The 16,535-nt window shown below is 39.6% G+C and overlaps 1 protein-coding gene across 17 annotated transcripts in view; it reads right to left on the bottom strand.

The window, feature by feature from the left end:
- Positions 1-3,771: 3,771 nt before the first annotated feature.
- plekha7b (pleckstrin homology domain containing, family A member 7b) overlaps positions 3,772-16,535 on the bottom strand; it is a 71,852-nt gene continuing 59,088 nt past the window's right edge. For 13 of the 17 annotated variants that reach the window (XM_046032681.1, XM_046032683.1, XM_046032687.1 and 10 more), the window contains 11 exons: positions 16,349-16,450; positions 15,925-16,036; positions 15,507-15,706; positions 12,673-12,864; positions 12,471-12,585; positions 12,241-12,332; positions 11,329-11,553; positions 9,371-9,628; positions 8,143-8,276; positions 7,717-7,865; positions 3,772-4,443 (listed from right to left, as the gene is read on the bottom strand). In XM_046032681.1, the coding sequence (XP_045888637.1) occupies positions 4,421-4,443; positions 7,717-7,865; positions 8,143-8,276; positions 9,371-9,628; positions 11,329-11,553; positions 12,241-12,332; positions 12,471-12,585; positions 12,673-12,864; positions 15,507-15,706; positions 15,925-16,036; positions 16,349-16,450 (1,602 nt within the window). In that variant the 3' untranslated portion in view covers positions 3,772-4,420. The remainder of the gene's footprint in view (positions 4,444-7,716; positions 7,866-8,142; positions 8,277-9,370; positions 9,629-11,328; positions 11,554-12,240; positions 12,333-12,470; positions 12,586-12,672; positions 12,865-15,506; positions 15,707-15,924; positions 16,037-16,348; positions 16,451-16,535) is intronic. The other 4 variants (XM_046032685.1, XM_046032686.1, XM_046032699.1 and 1 more) reach the window with 2 other exon arrangements.

Below are 16,535 nucleotides of genomic sequence, written 5' to 3'. Positions count from 1 at the left end.
TGTCGTGTGCTCTATAACAAGTGCAAATATATTACATAAAAGATCTTCAATGACAAGAAATCACACAACCCTACATAAACGTCTGATCTGCCATCAACGAGAAGGTTCTGCCAGTAGTTAAAACCACTGACATGTTCCAGTTGTAAAGGACCATCAACCACATAACCAAAACAACTTAGTCATTATTAAATGCCAAGTAATGCAATTAACTCAAACACTATTTGCATACATGCAAATAGTCTCTCTCTCCCTATTGGACTTGCAAAGTGGGACACTCTGTTCTCATTAGTTGACCCAAATCTCTTGCTCGTAACTCTGGATTTCATCAAAGTTTAGTCAGGATCTAATATTTCCTTTCAAGTTAACAGAGAACCACTGGTTAATCATGTTGAAATAAGGAGTGGAACATGCCAATTCTAATTATATACTTATCAGGGACACCATCACACAGCCTGAGCCAGCAGTACTACAAATATTAACTCTGTAGTACTCATTCATATGCCAGTTATTTATGGCACTACATATATATGTAATGTATTTCTAAATGCATTACCTTCGTTGTGTTATCTGTGCCCCAATCAATAATCTGGTAAGTTGAAAACTAATCCTAACACTTGTTTTTCATATAAGAGACAACAGCGTATAAAACGCAAGTCAAGTATCAATTTTTGTTCTTTAGCTACAATCTTTGTGTTTTTAAGTATTTCATCAAAACACATCTTTTGAAGTTATGGCCTAATCTGACAGTTACAACTATATTTTTTCTGTATTAATTTATCACTGATGTATCTAGAAAAGACTGATGGAAAAAGACTGACGCATCACCACGATACTGCGCCGAATGTCCGTTTGAGTCAATGAATGTGGTAAATTTCATTTAGATTAGTGCGTTTGTGTGCATGGAGCTACTAGATTAAAGAGGAGGCCCAGGGGCATTTAGTTAATTTACAAAGCAATTGCTTTTATGTACAAAAAGCCCAATTCACTGTAGGTATTGTAAAAGCCTTCCGTTTAAGGGACATGAGATTAATTCATTGTTTAATGTAACCCAGCACCTTATCAACACACACTTAATCATTTATGTTGAAGGTATTGTGTTCTCTTACTGTTTAATATATTAAGCCAGTAAACGTATTATTCAATATTTAATGTTCACATTTGTACCATCTCCTAAACGATATCACAATTGTAAAACCTAAACATAAAGGCCGAAACAAAAGATTACACACACTGCATTGTTTTACTTACAAATGTTGCAGTTGTTGCAGGTCAATGTGGTGCAGCATTACTGTAATTCAGCCTTCCCTCAATTCTTTTTATAGCATGCACGCACGTTGGGAAGAAAATTCAGTGATTCTTAACTCTTCAATTATTCAACAAATCACCATTTCATTTCTTACATATTAAAAAATATACCGTATGTGGAGCTTGAAAATGATAAAACAGCATAAAATACTATTTTGAAATCAAAGCACCTATTGCATCGGCTTCCTTGGTTTTGTATTTGTACAATTGGACTACAATCGGGATCCCCACAGAGTGCAAAGGAGGCGCCGGCTGTGCCGACTGTAGTCTAATCCTCAGACATTCACGGCAAGTAACAATAATATTTATGTGATGGAAATAGGTATCACTGGGAATCAGTGTAGGATTTCTCCTTTCTCTTCCCCTACCAGGGGAAAACTGTGAATATGTTACAAATGCAGTGTGCAGAGCAGTGAACAATATAGACCCGAGAACAAGGTCAGCCTCCTCAGCTTGGTCTCAATAGACTCTTCCTTTCAACCATATACCTGACAAAAAAACCCAACTAAAGTCAAAGCTTTAACCTGAACAGTGTAATTTTAATCATACTTTAAACGACAGGAAGCACCTTTACTTTTGTGATTTAAAATGAGACATTTTTATTTACTGATATTTATTATCTTTTATTTACTCCTACAAAAAACACTCTAACAAACATCCCTGTCAGGAAACTGAGCGGTATGTGTCTTAGAAAAAGCATCTCTGAAGCCAGTAAGTATTTAGTAAAGGATTAATGTGGGAGGCCTTGATTGCGTTAAACAGAACAGGACCCAATTAGCATAATAGGCCCTCTTTCATTCTCTTTGAAGTCCAGAGCATAGAATAACAAATGTATATGAACCACCAGCCAAACGTCAATACATGGAAATGCCACAATCCTCTGTGGAGGGTCTTGGGTGAATTTTTGCAGAAGGAGGGAAAAACATCCCGTTTTATTGCAAAATAAGCAGAACAGAGGATACGATGGGTCTTCTAGCCACCAGGGCCAGCAGGCGCTGTGGGGCCCCCGATCCTGGAGGAGAAATTCAGGCAGGGAGGATGTTGCTGCTGAGGGAGGAGCATCCTCCTCTCTCAGGTGTCTTCAAAGCACACCCCGGTGCAGACGAGTGAAAGTAATTACTCTCCAATTAAAAATAAAGATGTCACTTGGGAGGGAGCCCTAACACAACGGCTCACTGTCAGACAAGCAAAGGAAGGCGAGGGCGCTGTATCCATTAAAAGCGTGTGCCTCATGTCCCATCAGCGCACGTGCCAGGGTGCTTCGTGTTAAATGCAGAACTGGGTAATAACAGCACCGTCACACTTGCTATTTAAAAACATTTTCTCTATATTCTTTTCTTCTTCAATCAGAGGTTCAATACATTTATTTCGCAGAGGTTTCTTTTACAATTGCAATGGAGACATAGTTCATGATTTAAAGATATGAATTCTGTACTTCGGAATCCAAAGTTATTAGTATCCACCTTCTTGGTTGAAAATACACGGAATTAAAAATGCCCTTTTGAGATGGAAAAAGCTTTGAACTTAAGAAACATTTCAAGAAGCCTCTCTTTTTTTGTATTGAAAGTTCACCTCCTTTGAGCATGCCATAGTTTGGTTCCCTTTTCAAATAATAGAATGAAGTTTAATAGGTCAGGCCAATCAATGTGGCGGTTCAAACAGAATCTTGGAGCTGTGATGACTGCACATTTTGTACTTTTCCTTTGTACATGATTAGAATAAAGATATGGTCAATACACGCATCAGTGAAATAAAATAATGAACAAAGGCTGATTTAGGTTAAAATTTAAGTAAAGGATGGTTTTCTTTGGATTTGATTTGGACGGTATGAACATTTGTGTACATTACCAAATCCCTAAAAACAGGCATTAAGGAAAGGAAGTAAGATTGTCCAGCTCCTGCAGTGGAAATCAATCACAAGGACTAGTGAACTTTCTGAGTCTGTGGCCCAAGCCATTTAGATTTTGTAAAAGTATTTTGGCAACTGATGTTTCCAACGTTGAGAATAAACTTTCAATCTCTTTGAGAACCTTTTTTTTAATACAGCTCAGTTGGGTGTCAAAGGTAAAATAATAGTCACACTTTTACTGTTAGTGATGGAGGAAAAGTGAACATAATACTGTCTTGGTTCTTCTTCTCTACATTTTGGATTTTGTTTCTGTTGTATGGTATGATTGCCGAGTGATCATTTGTTGGTTGAACAACACCAATGTGTTCTGACTGAAAATGTGACTGTTCAAGTATAAGGCAGAGAAACCTGTGTCATAAACAACTTTTTAAAATCACTAATGCAGGAGGACAGGTTGATGACTGAATTTCCTTTAAAATATAAAATGGAATACTACAATTGTATACTTTTTGCTGATTGAATTTTGCCATTGGACAGCAGAGTATGTATAGTATTCATTTAAATAAAATTAAATAAATGTAATATATATGAAAAAAAATACAGTGATAAACCAGATATTGTGTTAATATCTTTAATATTCACATTTTTAGAAATGTCCATTGTGCAACCATCCCCAGTCACACAGAAAATATGTTAAAGGTTATTTTTGTCCTGATGTAAGCAAAAATAAAATTCATTTTGGCAAGCTAAAAGGTGACTGGCAGTGCTACGGGTACATACATATGATATTTCAAGTGGTTTGGTGTAAGAATATTATCCGAGTTTTGACAAAAATACTACCATCATGACACATTTAGTACCTCTTGTTCTTAACATCCCATACATGACGAAAAAACAAACATCCCAGTTCAGATCACACCGCAAGTAAAAGCAATTCAGTCATACCTTGAAAACATGATATAGTGTACAATTCAAAGTGCAATAACATGTAGAAAATATGTTTTTATCATGAGATTAACATTTGTTAGACACTTCCATAGTTAATAAGCACAGCAGCTCCTAATGCAAAGTCTTCCCTTTTCCTGTCACTCTCAGCAACTAGAACCACTTTAATGAGTCAATCCTGCGTGAGCCTCAGAGAGCAGGTGAAATGTTTAGTACAGCTCTTGTACTGCTGTATGCAGGGGTGTAAATGTCCAAAGTCCAAAAATTCTTACTTGCAGAATCCAGTTCTTTTTGTTTTTTTTGTCATCATGGGATAGCACCTCAGTGTCCAGAAATTGCTTGAGCTGAGAAGTGATAAGAGAGAAAGACAAAGTTAGTACAGCAGAATTTATCAAAATGAAATACCAGAGTTTTTCTTTCTTTTTATGAAGTCAATGAGTCAATTATAAATCCTACGTCCAGTCTCTCACTGTTGTTCCTGTTCATACACCATGACAAAATGTTTTTTCCCATTGACACTGCATAACCAACAGGAATAATGAATGACGATGATTTTCAAAATTTTATCACACAAAAGACAATAAACAGCGGCCACACATACAGTATGTGAAAGCTGTAGAATTAATAAATATAAGTATGAGTGACCAGTACCTTCAACACAGTTACTATACACATTCAATGCGTAGAAAACTCCTACTCTTCCTCAAAGTTCAAATTCTCAGTTAAAACAACTGAAAGTTTTATAGTCCATCACTGTTAAAGCACTTTTGTTAAGCTTGCACTTCTACTGGCTGGTGAACAGCTATGCAGGCACATTACAATTGTTAACAATACAGTAACTTGATAACCACTGATAGGGATATCAGGGATATGTGCACTGTAGTTCTGAATTAGTTCACTTAAAATAAATCCAGCAAGTAGATCCTGTGTGTCATTCCACTCTTAGCGATGAACACAAAATTGTTAAGTGGCAGAGCAACTTTTACAAACCAACTACACATCCCGCCTCAAATGGCTGACCTGAACATGGGATGAGAGATACAGAAAAGAAAAGTTGGGAAAAATAAGAATCAGCACATCAAAACACAAAGCGTAAAGCATGCAGTCTCACAAGTTATTCTGACATGACATTAATGCAAGAGGTCAAACGCAGCAAGACACTTTGTTACTGTGTGTGTGTTTGTTCATCCTAAATCTGATTATTTTATGCATGTGTGCCCATGTGCAGCACTTTTTTGACATCCATGCAGCAATTTATTTCATTCTATTAGTCCATTTAGTCATCAATCTAATACATTTTGGCTGATGGAAGTTTTTAATAAGCCAGTAAAATGACACAAACCCTCTTTCTGCATTTACAGTTACAACAGTGATAGCTACTGTTGTTTTTTTTTTTCTTTTTCTGACTTATCACTGCCAGGCTACAGATGGGGAGCTAATTGGTGCTGTGGAATGCAGCTGTGCTGACTACTGAACTGTCAAGGTGCTAAATCAAAAGGTGTCTCTTTTGTTAATTATACACAATGCTACAAACAGTCATGTTCGTTTGAGCCCTTTCTTTCCTCAACCATCCATAAATATTTTGGCAGTGGTACAAAAAGAAAGGGAAAAAAAACAATTTACACACAATTATCACAGTGGGATGAGCAGACTGCCTGCAGATGTTTGTTTGGATTATATTGGGAGCAGAGGCAGGGATTCCCTAACCTAGACAAGATGCGTTTCCTAAAATCACTACAGAGCAGTAAGCATGCAGTGAGGTGTATAGCACACAGGAGCCCTGCGTTAGAGAGAATTAGTGAGGCCTTGAAAACATTAGCACTGTAAAACATGCAGTTAGGCCTTACTTTCTTTCTCGGATTAGACAAAAGTGTAGTGAATCCCGTTGCTTAGAGGGGAAGGAGGCGGCAGAGATACAGGAGGAAGAGGAGGAGGAGGGGGAGGTGGTGGGGGAGGAGGGGTGGGGAGGTTAGCCTGTGTTGGAACTACAGAGGAGAGGACAGAAGGGAAACAGAGAGGGAGAAAACAACATTGGTTGTTAGTCAAATGCTACACTGAAGGCTACAACACACAATGTTTTCTGAAAGTGTTTAAACTCTGCTGACTACACTTACACTGCATACTAATGACAGCAGGGGTGAGCGACACGGATTATCACTTTATATGATGTATTTACATTATTATTCTTACAAACCTTTCTTTTGGTAAAATAACCAGATGAATAAATACCTGACAAATCAAGGCACTCCATCACAGTGATGCTAAATTCCTGTAAATCCAATATTGCCATGAAGCAGTACTGCTCACTGATCTGCAGCATTGCTCACAATGACATGATACAACTGGATATATTAAAGTTATAGCTGTCATAAACCATAGAGCTAGTAGATTAATTAATGAGGTCTCACATATATGGACATTTCACCAGCTTAAAAGAGGAAAAGAGCAATGAATAGTTGAAGAGGCACACTACACAAGGATGTTTATTTTATAGATGGTCAATATTTTGTAGATCATTTTTTCAGTACAAAATTAGAAATTCTTTTCAATATTCCTGGCGATGATTTACAAAACACCAAATTATTTAACAATTTAGAATAACAAATTCAATAAGGGTAATCAAAAACAACTTTTTTACATATACTGTACATAATTGCAGTGCTGCATATTCCTGCTTTTATGCCAGCATTATTGAAGTCTCTCATGCATAATACTGTGAAAAAGACTCTTCTTTTAATTCAGGGATTTGAAAGCGCACCAGCATACCTTACTTTAACACCAAAGGGAAAGAAAGTCATTGATTCAGTCTCCAATGACAAGATGCCACCAGTTATATTCTCTGACATTTCTCTATGCTGGAAATAATGTTATAATTGTTGACTTTGCCTCACTGTGCATATTAAGCTTCCACAGACGCTGACAGCTTGAGTGTTACTGTGTGTGACAGATATGTGTGTGCATGCGTGTGCTTGTGTGTGTGTGTGTGTGTGTGTGTGTGGCAGACAGACTGACAATCTGCTGCAGCTACAGTGAAAATGAACTTGCCTGTCTGCTGTAGAGTATGAAAGAGATGGAAAGTGAGCGCAGTGTCTTTTATGCAGGTTCAGAGCTACGTTCAAAGCAGCCGCAATGGTATGCAGAAGGAGAGCAGAGTCTGACTGGGTCATTGATCAGCACACAAAATGGCCTCATCAAGCGATTCCTCCCCTGTCTGAAAGACTCTACACGGATTGCAATTAGAGACTATCTGTGCTCCTAAGAAGGAATAATGTTCAGTTATTAGGGAATGAACAGCCTTATTGCATGACTATGCACCTTACGCCCTTCTCTCATCTCCACTCCATCAATCCAGCATTCTTGAAAGGCCGCTTACCTTCTCTTTATCCCTTCTTCAACCAAAAGATTCGTCAATTTGATGCTAGGAGAAATTTTACTTAAGTTGTCTGCACAGGTATGCCTTCTTTTTTGAGGGGGGGGGGGGGGGGGGGGGGGCAGATACGTGTGTCAGTATTTCTGTAGAATAATGATTTTTACACTTATAGCATAGATGTACCATAACCTACAATCTACAGGCTTATACACAACTGAAATTAATTCAGATTTTATAAATAACTAACCTGCAACTATTTTGCTCTTGAGTGAAGCCTCCGAGGCGAGAGCATAAGACATGGTGATGATCCTCTCCTGCTCCTGCAGAGCTGAGTCGAGTGCCACCAGCCCCACCTCTGGCTTGTCGACAGTCACTGTTGGTCCTAGGTTTTGCACACTGTCCCATGCCACAAAGAAATAAAACATCAAACTGACAAAATATGATGCATTGGTAATAACGTGGAAATGTGTTGATGCTGTGAGGGCCTCATGCACACCCACAGGGATGCTAGAGTCCAGTGCCTTTGTAGGTGGTGGAAATATAGCACCTTGCTCAATCTGTGGGGGTGAATGATTACCAGCAAAGGGCTTGAACTTGACCACGTGAAACCCCATAATTAGCCAGTGATCACCAACATTTTAATGCAAAATAAGTATTATTTTATTCTATTCACCTGGACTTTGCCAAGATGTTCTTGATGCGCTCCACCTTACGATGGCGCTCCTCCACCTCCTGCGGACTGAGAGGCTCCTCAGGCTCTGAATCCACGTAGCGCTCTGGGATCAAAACCTTCGGAGGCTTGGAAAGCTGCACAAAACAGATATAGTGTGTGTTTAAGATCTGAGTTGCTTTATCATCATCCTTTCTAGAAGATCACCAAAAAAATGATCTATCAATTTGCACAGCTGAAGGATATACGGACAGAAAGTTTACAAAGCTAAGCCTACAACAAGGAGTTAAACTGTTGTTGGACATTTAGCAACAGTGTTTTATTCAAGGGATCATTATTTTGTAAGGTTGCTTTAAGTAATGTTAGATGTTTGTCTGTTTTCTTCTACCTCATTATACATACACTAGAATAAGCACCAGTCAGTGCTTTTGCTGTGCTAGGTTCTGTTTGTTTTTACACCGCTTTCCAAAAAGGGGATGCTCATGCAATGATATCATCATCTTTGCAAGAACAAAACAAGCAATAATGCCATAATTTCCAACAGAAATTCACTGCGTAGTCAGCAAACATCTTTTACCCTTCACTACATGCAGGGGTGTAGGACTGGGGGGGACTAATTATTCAGGGCCCTCATGTGAGAAGGGCCCACAAAGATATTAGAATGAATAGCCGTGGATGCGAGGAACTGCCCATTGAGAATGCTTATGTACATGGTCCAGATTTTTGTGTGACACCCCTGACTACATGCCTTGGAATAAAAACGTGTGATCAAGTACAGGCAGACAGCTGCTAGTATAGTTCCGTCACACTGTAGCAGCGCTCACACAACTACTCACTGCGACATATATTAAATAAGGCGTTCTTTTTAAACTGTCAACACCCTGCCTGCTGTCCATTGCTGTACTGCTAACTTGCAAACGATGTTGTAACACAAACACTCGCCGCTACTGTGCACACACATTTCATATTTCTCATTTAACTATGTGCTTGGTTGAGGCAAACTTTTTTAATGAATTTAGAGTCCTTTCTGGAATTTCCGCATTTAGAAAGTATTAAAAAAGGGTTCCCACACCCAAATCAGTTAGACTGTTCTTTTTTATTCAAAATATTTATTTTTTGGCTGTGGTTACACACACTCCTGCTCTTTTTTGTCTTTGGTTGAGTGTGATGTGTTTTCATCTAACTTCATGAGATTCAGCTGTATTTCTTTGCTGACACAAAGATAACATACCTCTTTGTTAAGGTCCAGGTCATACTCGAGTGGTTCCAGGTCGACCTCATGTGTGGGAGGGGTTGTGACCATGTAGCGGAAGGTCAGCCATTCATCAGAGTGCGAGCGGGGTCTTTCTTTGTGCTCGGGAGGTTTTTCCTCCCCCTGAACGCTCCTAACTCCCTGTGCCTCCTCCCCCTGAACAGCCCTCTCGAGCAACTGCAGGTCAAAGTCCTGCTCTCTCTTCCACTGGACAACGCACAAGGGGAAAAAAATAGACTGTGAAACAAATTACAGGATGCTGCCATCAAGTTGTCTTGTTCATCAAGTAAATGTGAAAGTGACTTGTTTCACTTGCCTTCACACATAATTTCATGTAAAGTACTGTACAACACACTAGTTATCACTTGTTACTGGCTACAAAGAGAGAGAGAGAGAGAGTGTGTGTGTGTATGTGCGTACAGGTGTGAAAATGAAAAAAAAAGAGGGAGCATGCATATATATAGTATGAGAGATATATGCATGCTTATATGAAATCAAAAGCTCTGTAAATTCTGATAAAAACAGCACAGTGCCACTAAAACAAACAGGAACAATCACTTCACTCATACCAATGACAGTTTCGCCAAACACATCCATATTTTATGTATTCATAGAAAAAATATAATAAATAAAAAAACATGGCAATATGAGTTCATTAGAAAATAATGTTTATTTATTTGCAAGCATTCACATTTGAAAAAGTAAGGGTTCTTATAACTAACAATTAATTAGCAGGTAGAAACACCTATGTTTTGATATGAAATAGATGTCATACACATTAGCATTATCTGACTAAAAGGCTTCCTCTCACAGACTGGGAAGTGACAAAAAGGAATAACAGTGGGTCCCAATCCATTAACACTCAGACCATTGTAATCTTCATTTAAGTAAAATAAAAAGCCATGATTAGGTTGAGATGAGTAGGCTTAAATAGACACTGCTCAGTGTGTGTCAATGTTTTGGTCAGTAGAAAATAAGTAGGCACTTTCTTTCTCTTCCTCTTCTTTCTCTCTCACTCTCTCTCTCACACACACACACACACACACACAAGACCAGCAGGCATTAATATCTAAATGAGGAGACACAGAACTCTGGTGAACAGACACATTCTAAAAGCACGAGTCAGTGTTATACAGAATGGTAATATGGTAAAGAAATATACTGTCAGATAGCCAAGAAATGGAAAGATCAGTGAGGAGAAGTGAGATGGATAAATGGCTCTATGACAGAGAATAGTGTTGTAAATACCCAAAAACCAATGAATATGAGGGTAAATGGCATTGATGGCCTGTGTCTGAGGTAATTAGTGTATTATTTGTTTGATAGGCGAGGTATATTATTAGTAAAGATACTATCCCTATTCAATGGAAATTTAATGATTCCCACTCTATAATAAACACTTTTTTCAATTATATATGATTTGCATACAATGGTTGTGCTACAGTTACATGTTAAGTGGAAAACAGAAACTGTTATCCACTTATCTGTATAGGCCGTTGTTATATATGACATTTGGACTTGTCACAGTAGGAACAGCACGGGTGTTAATAATACAAATAATAATGGCTGAATTCCATTTACTTGCAAAGTTTCCTTTTCAAAGAGTCCTGGCAAGCTGGTTTAAATTGTCATGCCTTACTGGGAATAAAATGGAGCCATTGTTAATGTTATTAGTAACACCTGTGCTTTTCCTGCTATGAAAAAAGTCTGCTGTGAAAAAGGCCCATTAAAGTCTGAAAAACAACATGCATGAAATAAGAAGTCAATTACCATACTGTACTAACTTAATGTAGCACTATCAACTTTGTAATGTCAGGAACAGAGAAAAAATAGACTACACTGAGTAAAAGCATGCAAGACTACTGTAGATCACCACTCTCAGTTTGGTTGTTGTCATGCATGAGAGTGTGACGTGTGATGCTGTTCTAGTAACATACTGATCCCAAGTCAGCTGAAAGCGGGCGTGAGGATGAGGACGAGGAGCGCGATGATGGAGAGGCGTGGCGGTCTCCGTGACTCAGGGTGCGTTTGCGCTGGCGGACAAGAGCCTTCTGGTGCCTCTTCATCCTCTCCAGCTGCTCATCAGCACTCATCTTCCCCCTCTGCTGCTGCTGCGCTGGGTCCCCAGAGTACAGACGCTCCAAGGCACTTTTTGGTCTCTCCTGAGGAGTGTGAGGAAAGAGAGTTGATAGCATGAGCAAAAGGTTCAGCAGAAGGCAAAGCCGTGGAAGAAAATAAACACGAAGGTAAAAGCATAACTAATGTTAATAAGGAATAAAAAAGGAACACGAGACATTTCTTAAGTTAGAATTGGAATATACAAAGAGAATCGGATGCACAGTGTATATTAATTTACACATAGCTTCCAGTCCCACAACATGCTTATTTTTCTTCTCCACAATAAGGCTGATTTACTGTATAAGGACTTTGGATGAATTTAGTAGATAGTTATTAGGTTTATAGTTTATTGTAGCTTGTTAAACTCAATTGTTCTCAAATCAAAATATGATAGTTCAAGGTCCTCATGTCTAAATGATTAAGATGCATTTTACCAAAATCTGAGATCTGAGAAACATTTTATCCCTCAGAACATTACACTTGTGTTCTCAGATCACTGTATTCTTTCCAGTCTCGAGTTCAGAAGCTGGGTTTAATGGAGGACTTGGGAGAGCCAGAGGAATCATTGTGACTTTTTTTTTTACTCTGGATTAATCATTCATGAATTCTATTGCTATCATCTAGAACTGGGGTTACATACTTCTGTGTTTGTGCTGTCTCTCCACTGATTTGTGTACTCACTTTTAATTCACTGTTCCCACATTTGATTCTTAGTTCATTCTGCACCTCACCTTCATGCTGGCAGCAGAGGCTGCTCTTCGGAGGGTCACATATGAGGAGATGCTTGATGACTGATTTAGCCTAAGCGAGGAGCCAGCCACTCCTGAGGGAAAGCCCACAAACATTAAAGCACCGTTCTACTATAAAGCCATAAAGCCAAACGCTGGTGTAAAATGCTTAACATACTGTAATAAATATGCTACATCATGCTAAATAAATCTTTTCTCTATCACCTGCATACCTCTGCTAGGTAACGTCTGGTAACCATCATGTCCAGATGCTACTACAGTAATGTGGCTGCAGCCGTCTCCAGCGCCCATAAGCTCTGGATCGCTCAGGAAAGGCCTAAGTTCAACCTGAGATACACAAACAGAGATTATATACAGAGAACAAATTTAAGATATTTAAGCAGCACAAATGCAAAACACACATACAGCATGTACCTTACTGTCTCCATTAGTGTAGTGGCCAATCTCCCTGTCCCTTTTGCGTTCATCTGACTGTCGTTTGAGGCCGCGTACAGAAGTGTGTCTTATGACTGTTGTCTCCCGGGGCAACGGGGGCACCGCAGGGGGATGCTCATCAGGACTGTAGAGCTGAGGTAGAGGAGGTCTGGGAGGCACATCATCCTCACCCTGCACACAGAACAACTGTTAGCTACAGCTGTTTACTTAAAATTACAAACAAGCATCGACCTGACATTGCTCAGACTGTGACATCAGTCTTTCCAAAGACCACAAAACCACTAATAATTATCTGGTGCTACATACACATTTGTGGATACTCACATTAAAGGTTCCCTGCAGAGTTTTTGACCTGTAGTAGCGCTATGGAGCTTTTTCTATGAGTGGGTCCCGATACACAGTCCTACCAATGGTGTCACGCTATTCCACTGACCAACAGGTGGCGGTAACACGCCAACATATGCTGAAATGCGGCAGCAAAAGCAAGGAAGAAAAAGACTGCTAGCTAGTAAACAGGGATGTAAACAATCCTGTATTTTGAATTTCATTAGGAAGGAAATGCACTCGACATGTTTGTTAGACCTCAAAGATACAAACAATTAGCTTTGGTCAAAGACTGTATAAAATATTGAGCGATTGTGAAGCTCAATGTGGCTGGCTCCGGCTGTCACTGTCTTGGCAGTACCTGACTCCTGGCTAATCCAAAAATGGTCAAAGACTTACGAGTGCCGGTGGAACTGAGGAGGACCAAATGAAGCCTGATTGCTCTATCTAGCCACCTGTGACGGCACTCACCTGTTACTCAAAGTGGCCACGACCTTAACAATGCATAACTATAATATAACCATAATATAATTTAATGGGTGAGTTATGTGAAAATTCACTCCCATTAAGTTGTCATGAACATGTAAATTTGCTATAGAGACCAATAACGTTTTTTTGTACCAGGCTGTCAACATGTTTATTTCTGCTGTAAAGTTGGCCATTTTAACACGGAGGTCTGTGGGGATTGACTCACTTTTGGAGTCAGCCTCAAGTGACCATTGGAGGAACTGTATGTTTTGGCACTTCCACAGTGGCTACATTTGTCAGTCCCAGGGGTTGCCGCTTGGTTTTGCTAAGAAACACTGAATTTAAAATGTACAAGACAACTCCACAGGGCACCTTTAAGCTATGTTTTGTTAATTTTTTACAGAGTGCATAATAACTTTGATTCCAGCTGGGGACCATTTCTCATCTCATACCCCTCTCTGTCCCCTTATTTCCTATCTGTCTCTATACCTTCTGCTATCCAATGAGGGCAAAAAGCATTCTGGGCAAGCAATCTTAAAATAACAAAACTGGAGCTATATTTATTAATCTATTAGTCCATCAACAGAAAATTTTACAATTTCCTTAAAGGGGCATTATGGAGTTTTCAGCAGCCACTAGCGGTGCGGTTTTAAGATTGCTACCAGGCGTGTGCTCGTATGCGTGCTCACTTGAACTCATGAGCGAGCATAATCCGAAACACAACCGCTTTCAAACAGAAATCTTGCAATAAACGCAGGAACACCAGCATGCAGGCTGTGGCTTTTCACTCAGACATGTTCAGACTCATGAGATTCCCATCTCAGAGGCAGATCAACACTGGCGCTTTCAGCACAGCTACATGTTTTGGATGATAATGAAACTGTTAGTGAGCTGGACTGAATATAACTTATAACGAGATTGTGTCATACTTTATAATAGTTAGACCGCAGTAAGTAAATTTACTGTAGTGTTAGTGGATGGCTCTTCCTCTGGGTTGTATATTATGTGGGTCATGTTAGTTACAGCGACTGAGAGGTGGAGAAGACGTGTATCGGTAAAAGGCAATAAATCTAAATTGAACGTTATGAAGCAAACAGCGGCAGGTCGGGGCTAATGTAGCGTTAGCTGGCTGCTCGTGGCTGCATTACAATAGGATAGTAAACAAATCACTCCACATTTGCTTTTTACCATTACATAATTTCTTACAGGCTTTGACACTTTGACATAACAGTGGTACAGAGGAAAGTAACATGGGTCGCATTAGTTGGTGAAGTAATATGAAAGCGATATAACTTTGCACCGGACAACATTAGCAACTGCTCGGCATTAGCCGGCGAGCTAACGTGACTTTCTCTGTGTTTCTCCAGCTTTACTAATGCTCACTTTGTTCTAATCATCTGAACCTGTTTTGTGTGATGGGCTTCAGCACATAAACCTTTATTGTTGTTTTGTATCCTTACGTGGAGCCTGTGTTTTGCTATGAGCCGGTTGTTTCATGGTTTTAGGGGACTGCATGTCGTTAGCTGCGGTGTTTTTGCTGTAGTCTGAGAGAGGCTCGGGAGCGCGCACAGGGCTGAATCTGACCCAGAGATCCCACATTAAAAGCAGAATAGTGGCTGATACAAGCAACGGAGAAAACGGGCGTGTGCTTCATTTTTAAGTGAGTTTTGAGCCCACTGACAATAAGAAAATTTTTTTAAATAATTGAAAATTTGATTTATTAAAGTCAACTTACATATAGCCCTTTTAAAGGGGCTTATTTTTGATTATCTTTTTGGGTTTGGACTGTTGGTCCAATATATAAAACAAACAATTTGTAGACATCACCCTTAGACAACGCGATGGGCATTTTTCACGATTTTCTGACATTTTATTAACAAAACATTTCATTTATTAATGGTAAAAAGAATTGATTGACTCATTTATAATGAAAATAAACAATAGTTACAACTCTTTATCTAGTGCTTAAGACTGACCCAAAAGAGAAAAGGTGAAGCTTTTCGGTGGCAGGGGTCACTCACCCATTTAAGCCCACTGGTGATGGTTATAGAGTGGTGTAAGGGTTGCTGGCTGGGGCTGGAGGAAAGGGTGGGGGTGTGTCTACTGGGGCTGAGGTGGGGGCTGTGTTGCTGCTGCTGGGACAATCTCATCTCCATAGCAGACGGGCTCCCGGACACAGAAGGCACTGATGACGCCGACACTGAAGGCACAAATTTCCTCTCTGGGGAATTTGATGTGTATGAACATGTAACATGAATACACACAAGGCTGAAAAGACAGTGCTTTCTTTCCCCATGGGGAATGTTAAAGGCATTAGTATCGAGTATATGATTAAGAGCGAGATACAGCAGTATGACCACGTGGCTTGTACTGTATTGCACAGACTGCAAATACCATTTGCTTTGTACACATGAAACCTCCAGGTAGCGCTTGTCTCACCTGGGTTGGTAACAGAGGAGATAGTGACTTTATAGTTGGCTTTACTGGTGCTGAGGCCTGCGATAACGTCTTCAATCCTCCACAGCTCTTTTCTGATCTGGACTTTCTCTTGCTGCTCACAGAGAAACACACACATATACATAGACACACAGTGTGAATATATTTTTTTCATACTTTTAAGACAATGTATTACTCATGAAAAGTTCATCTATTTTGCCAAAATAGTAATTAATTTGAAGCCATTACATGATCCTCCGAAGAGACATCAACCACTTAGTATTCATTGCTTTGTCTGTGCATATGAAATCAGTAGTTTGTAACTCATTCCCACACACACACACACACACACACACACACACACACACACACCCATCATAGTGAATGACTGCCTGTGTGTGTTAACAGAGATCACTGAGCCACAGACCTGAGAGAGATCGGTACGGTTCATCTGTCCCTGCAGGGCTGACTTCAGCCAGTCCACATCTCTCTCTAGTCGGCTGTATTCATTCCATGCGTTCTCCATCTCCTACAAAAAACAACACAGAAGACTCTCCATGTTGTAATAAGACAAAAAACAGCTTTCAGATACTGTACTCATGTCATGAGCCAAT

Source organism: Micropterus dolomieu, linkage group LG20, assembly GCF_021292245.1.
Source record: "Micropterus dolomieu isolate WLL.071019.BEF.003 ecotype Adirondacks linkage group LG20, ASM2129224v1, whole genome shotgun sequence".
Lineage (NCBI taxonomy): Eukaryota > Metazoa > Chordata > Actinopteri > Centrarchiformes > Centrarchidae > Micropterus > Micropterus dolomieu.
This window is presented reverse-complemented; position numbering and strand designations above follow the sequence as displayed.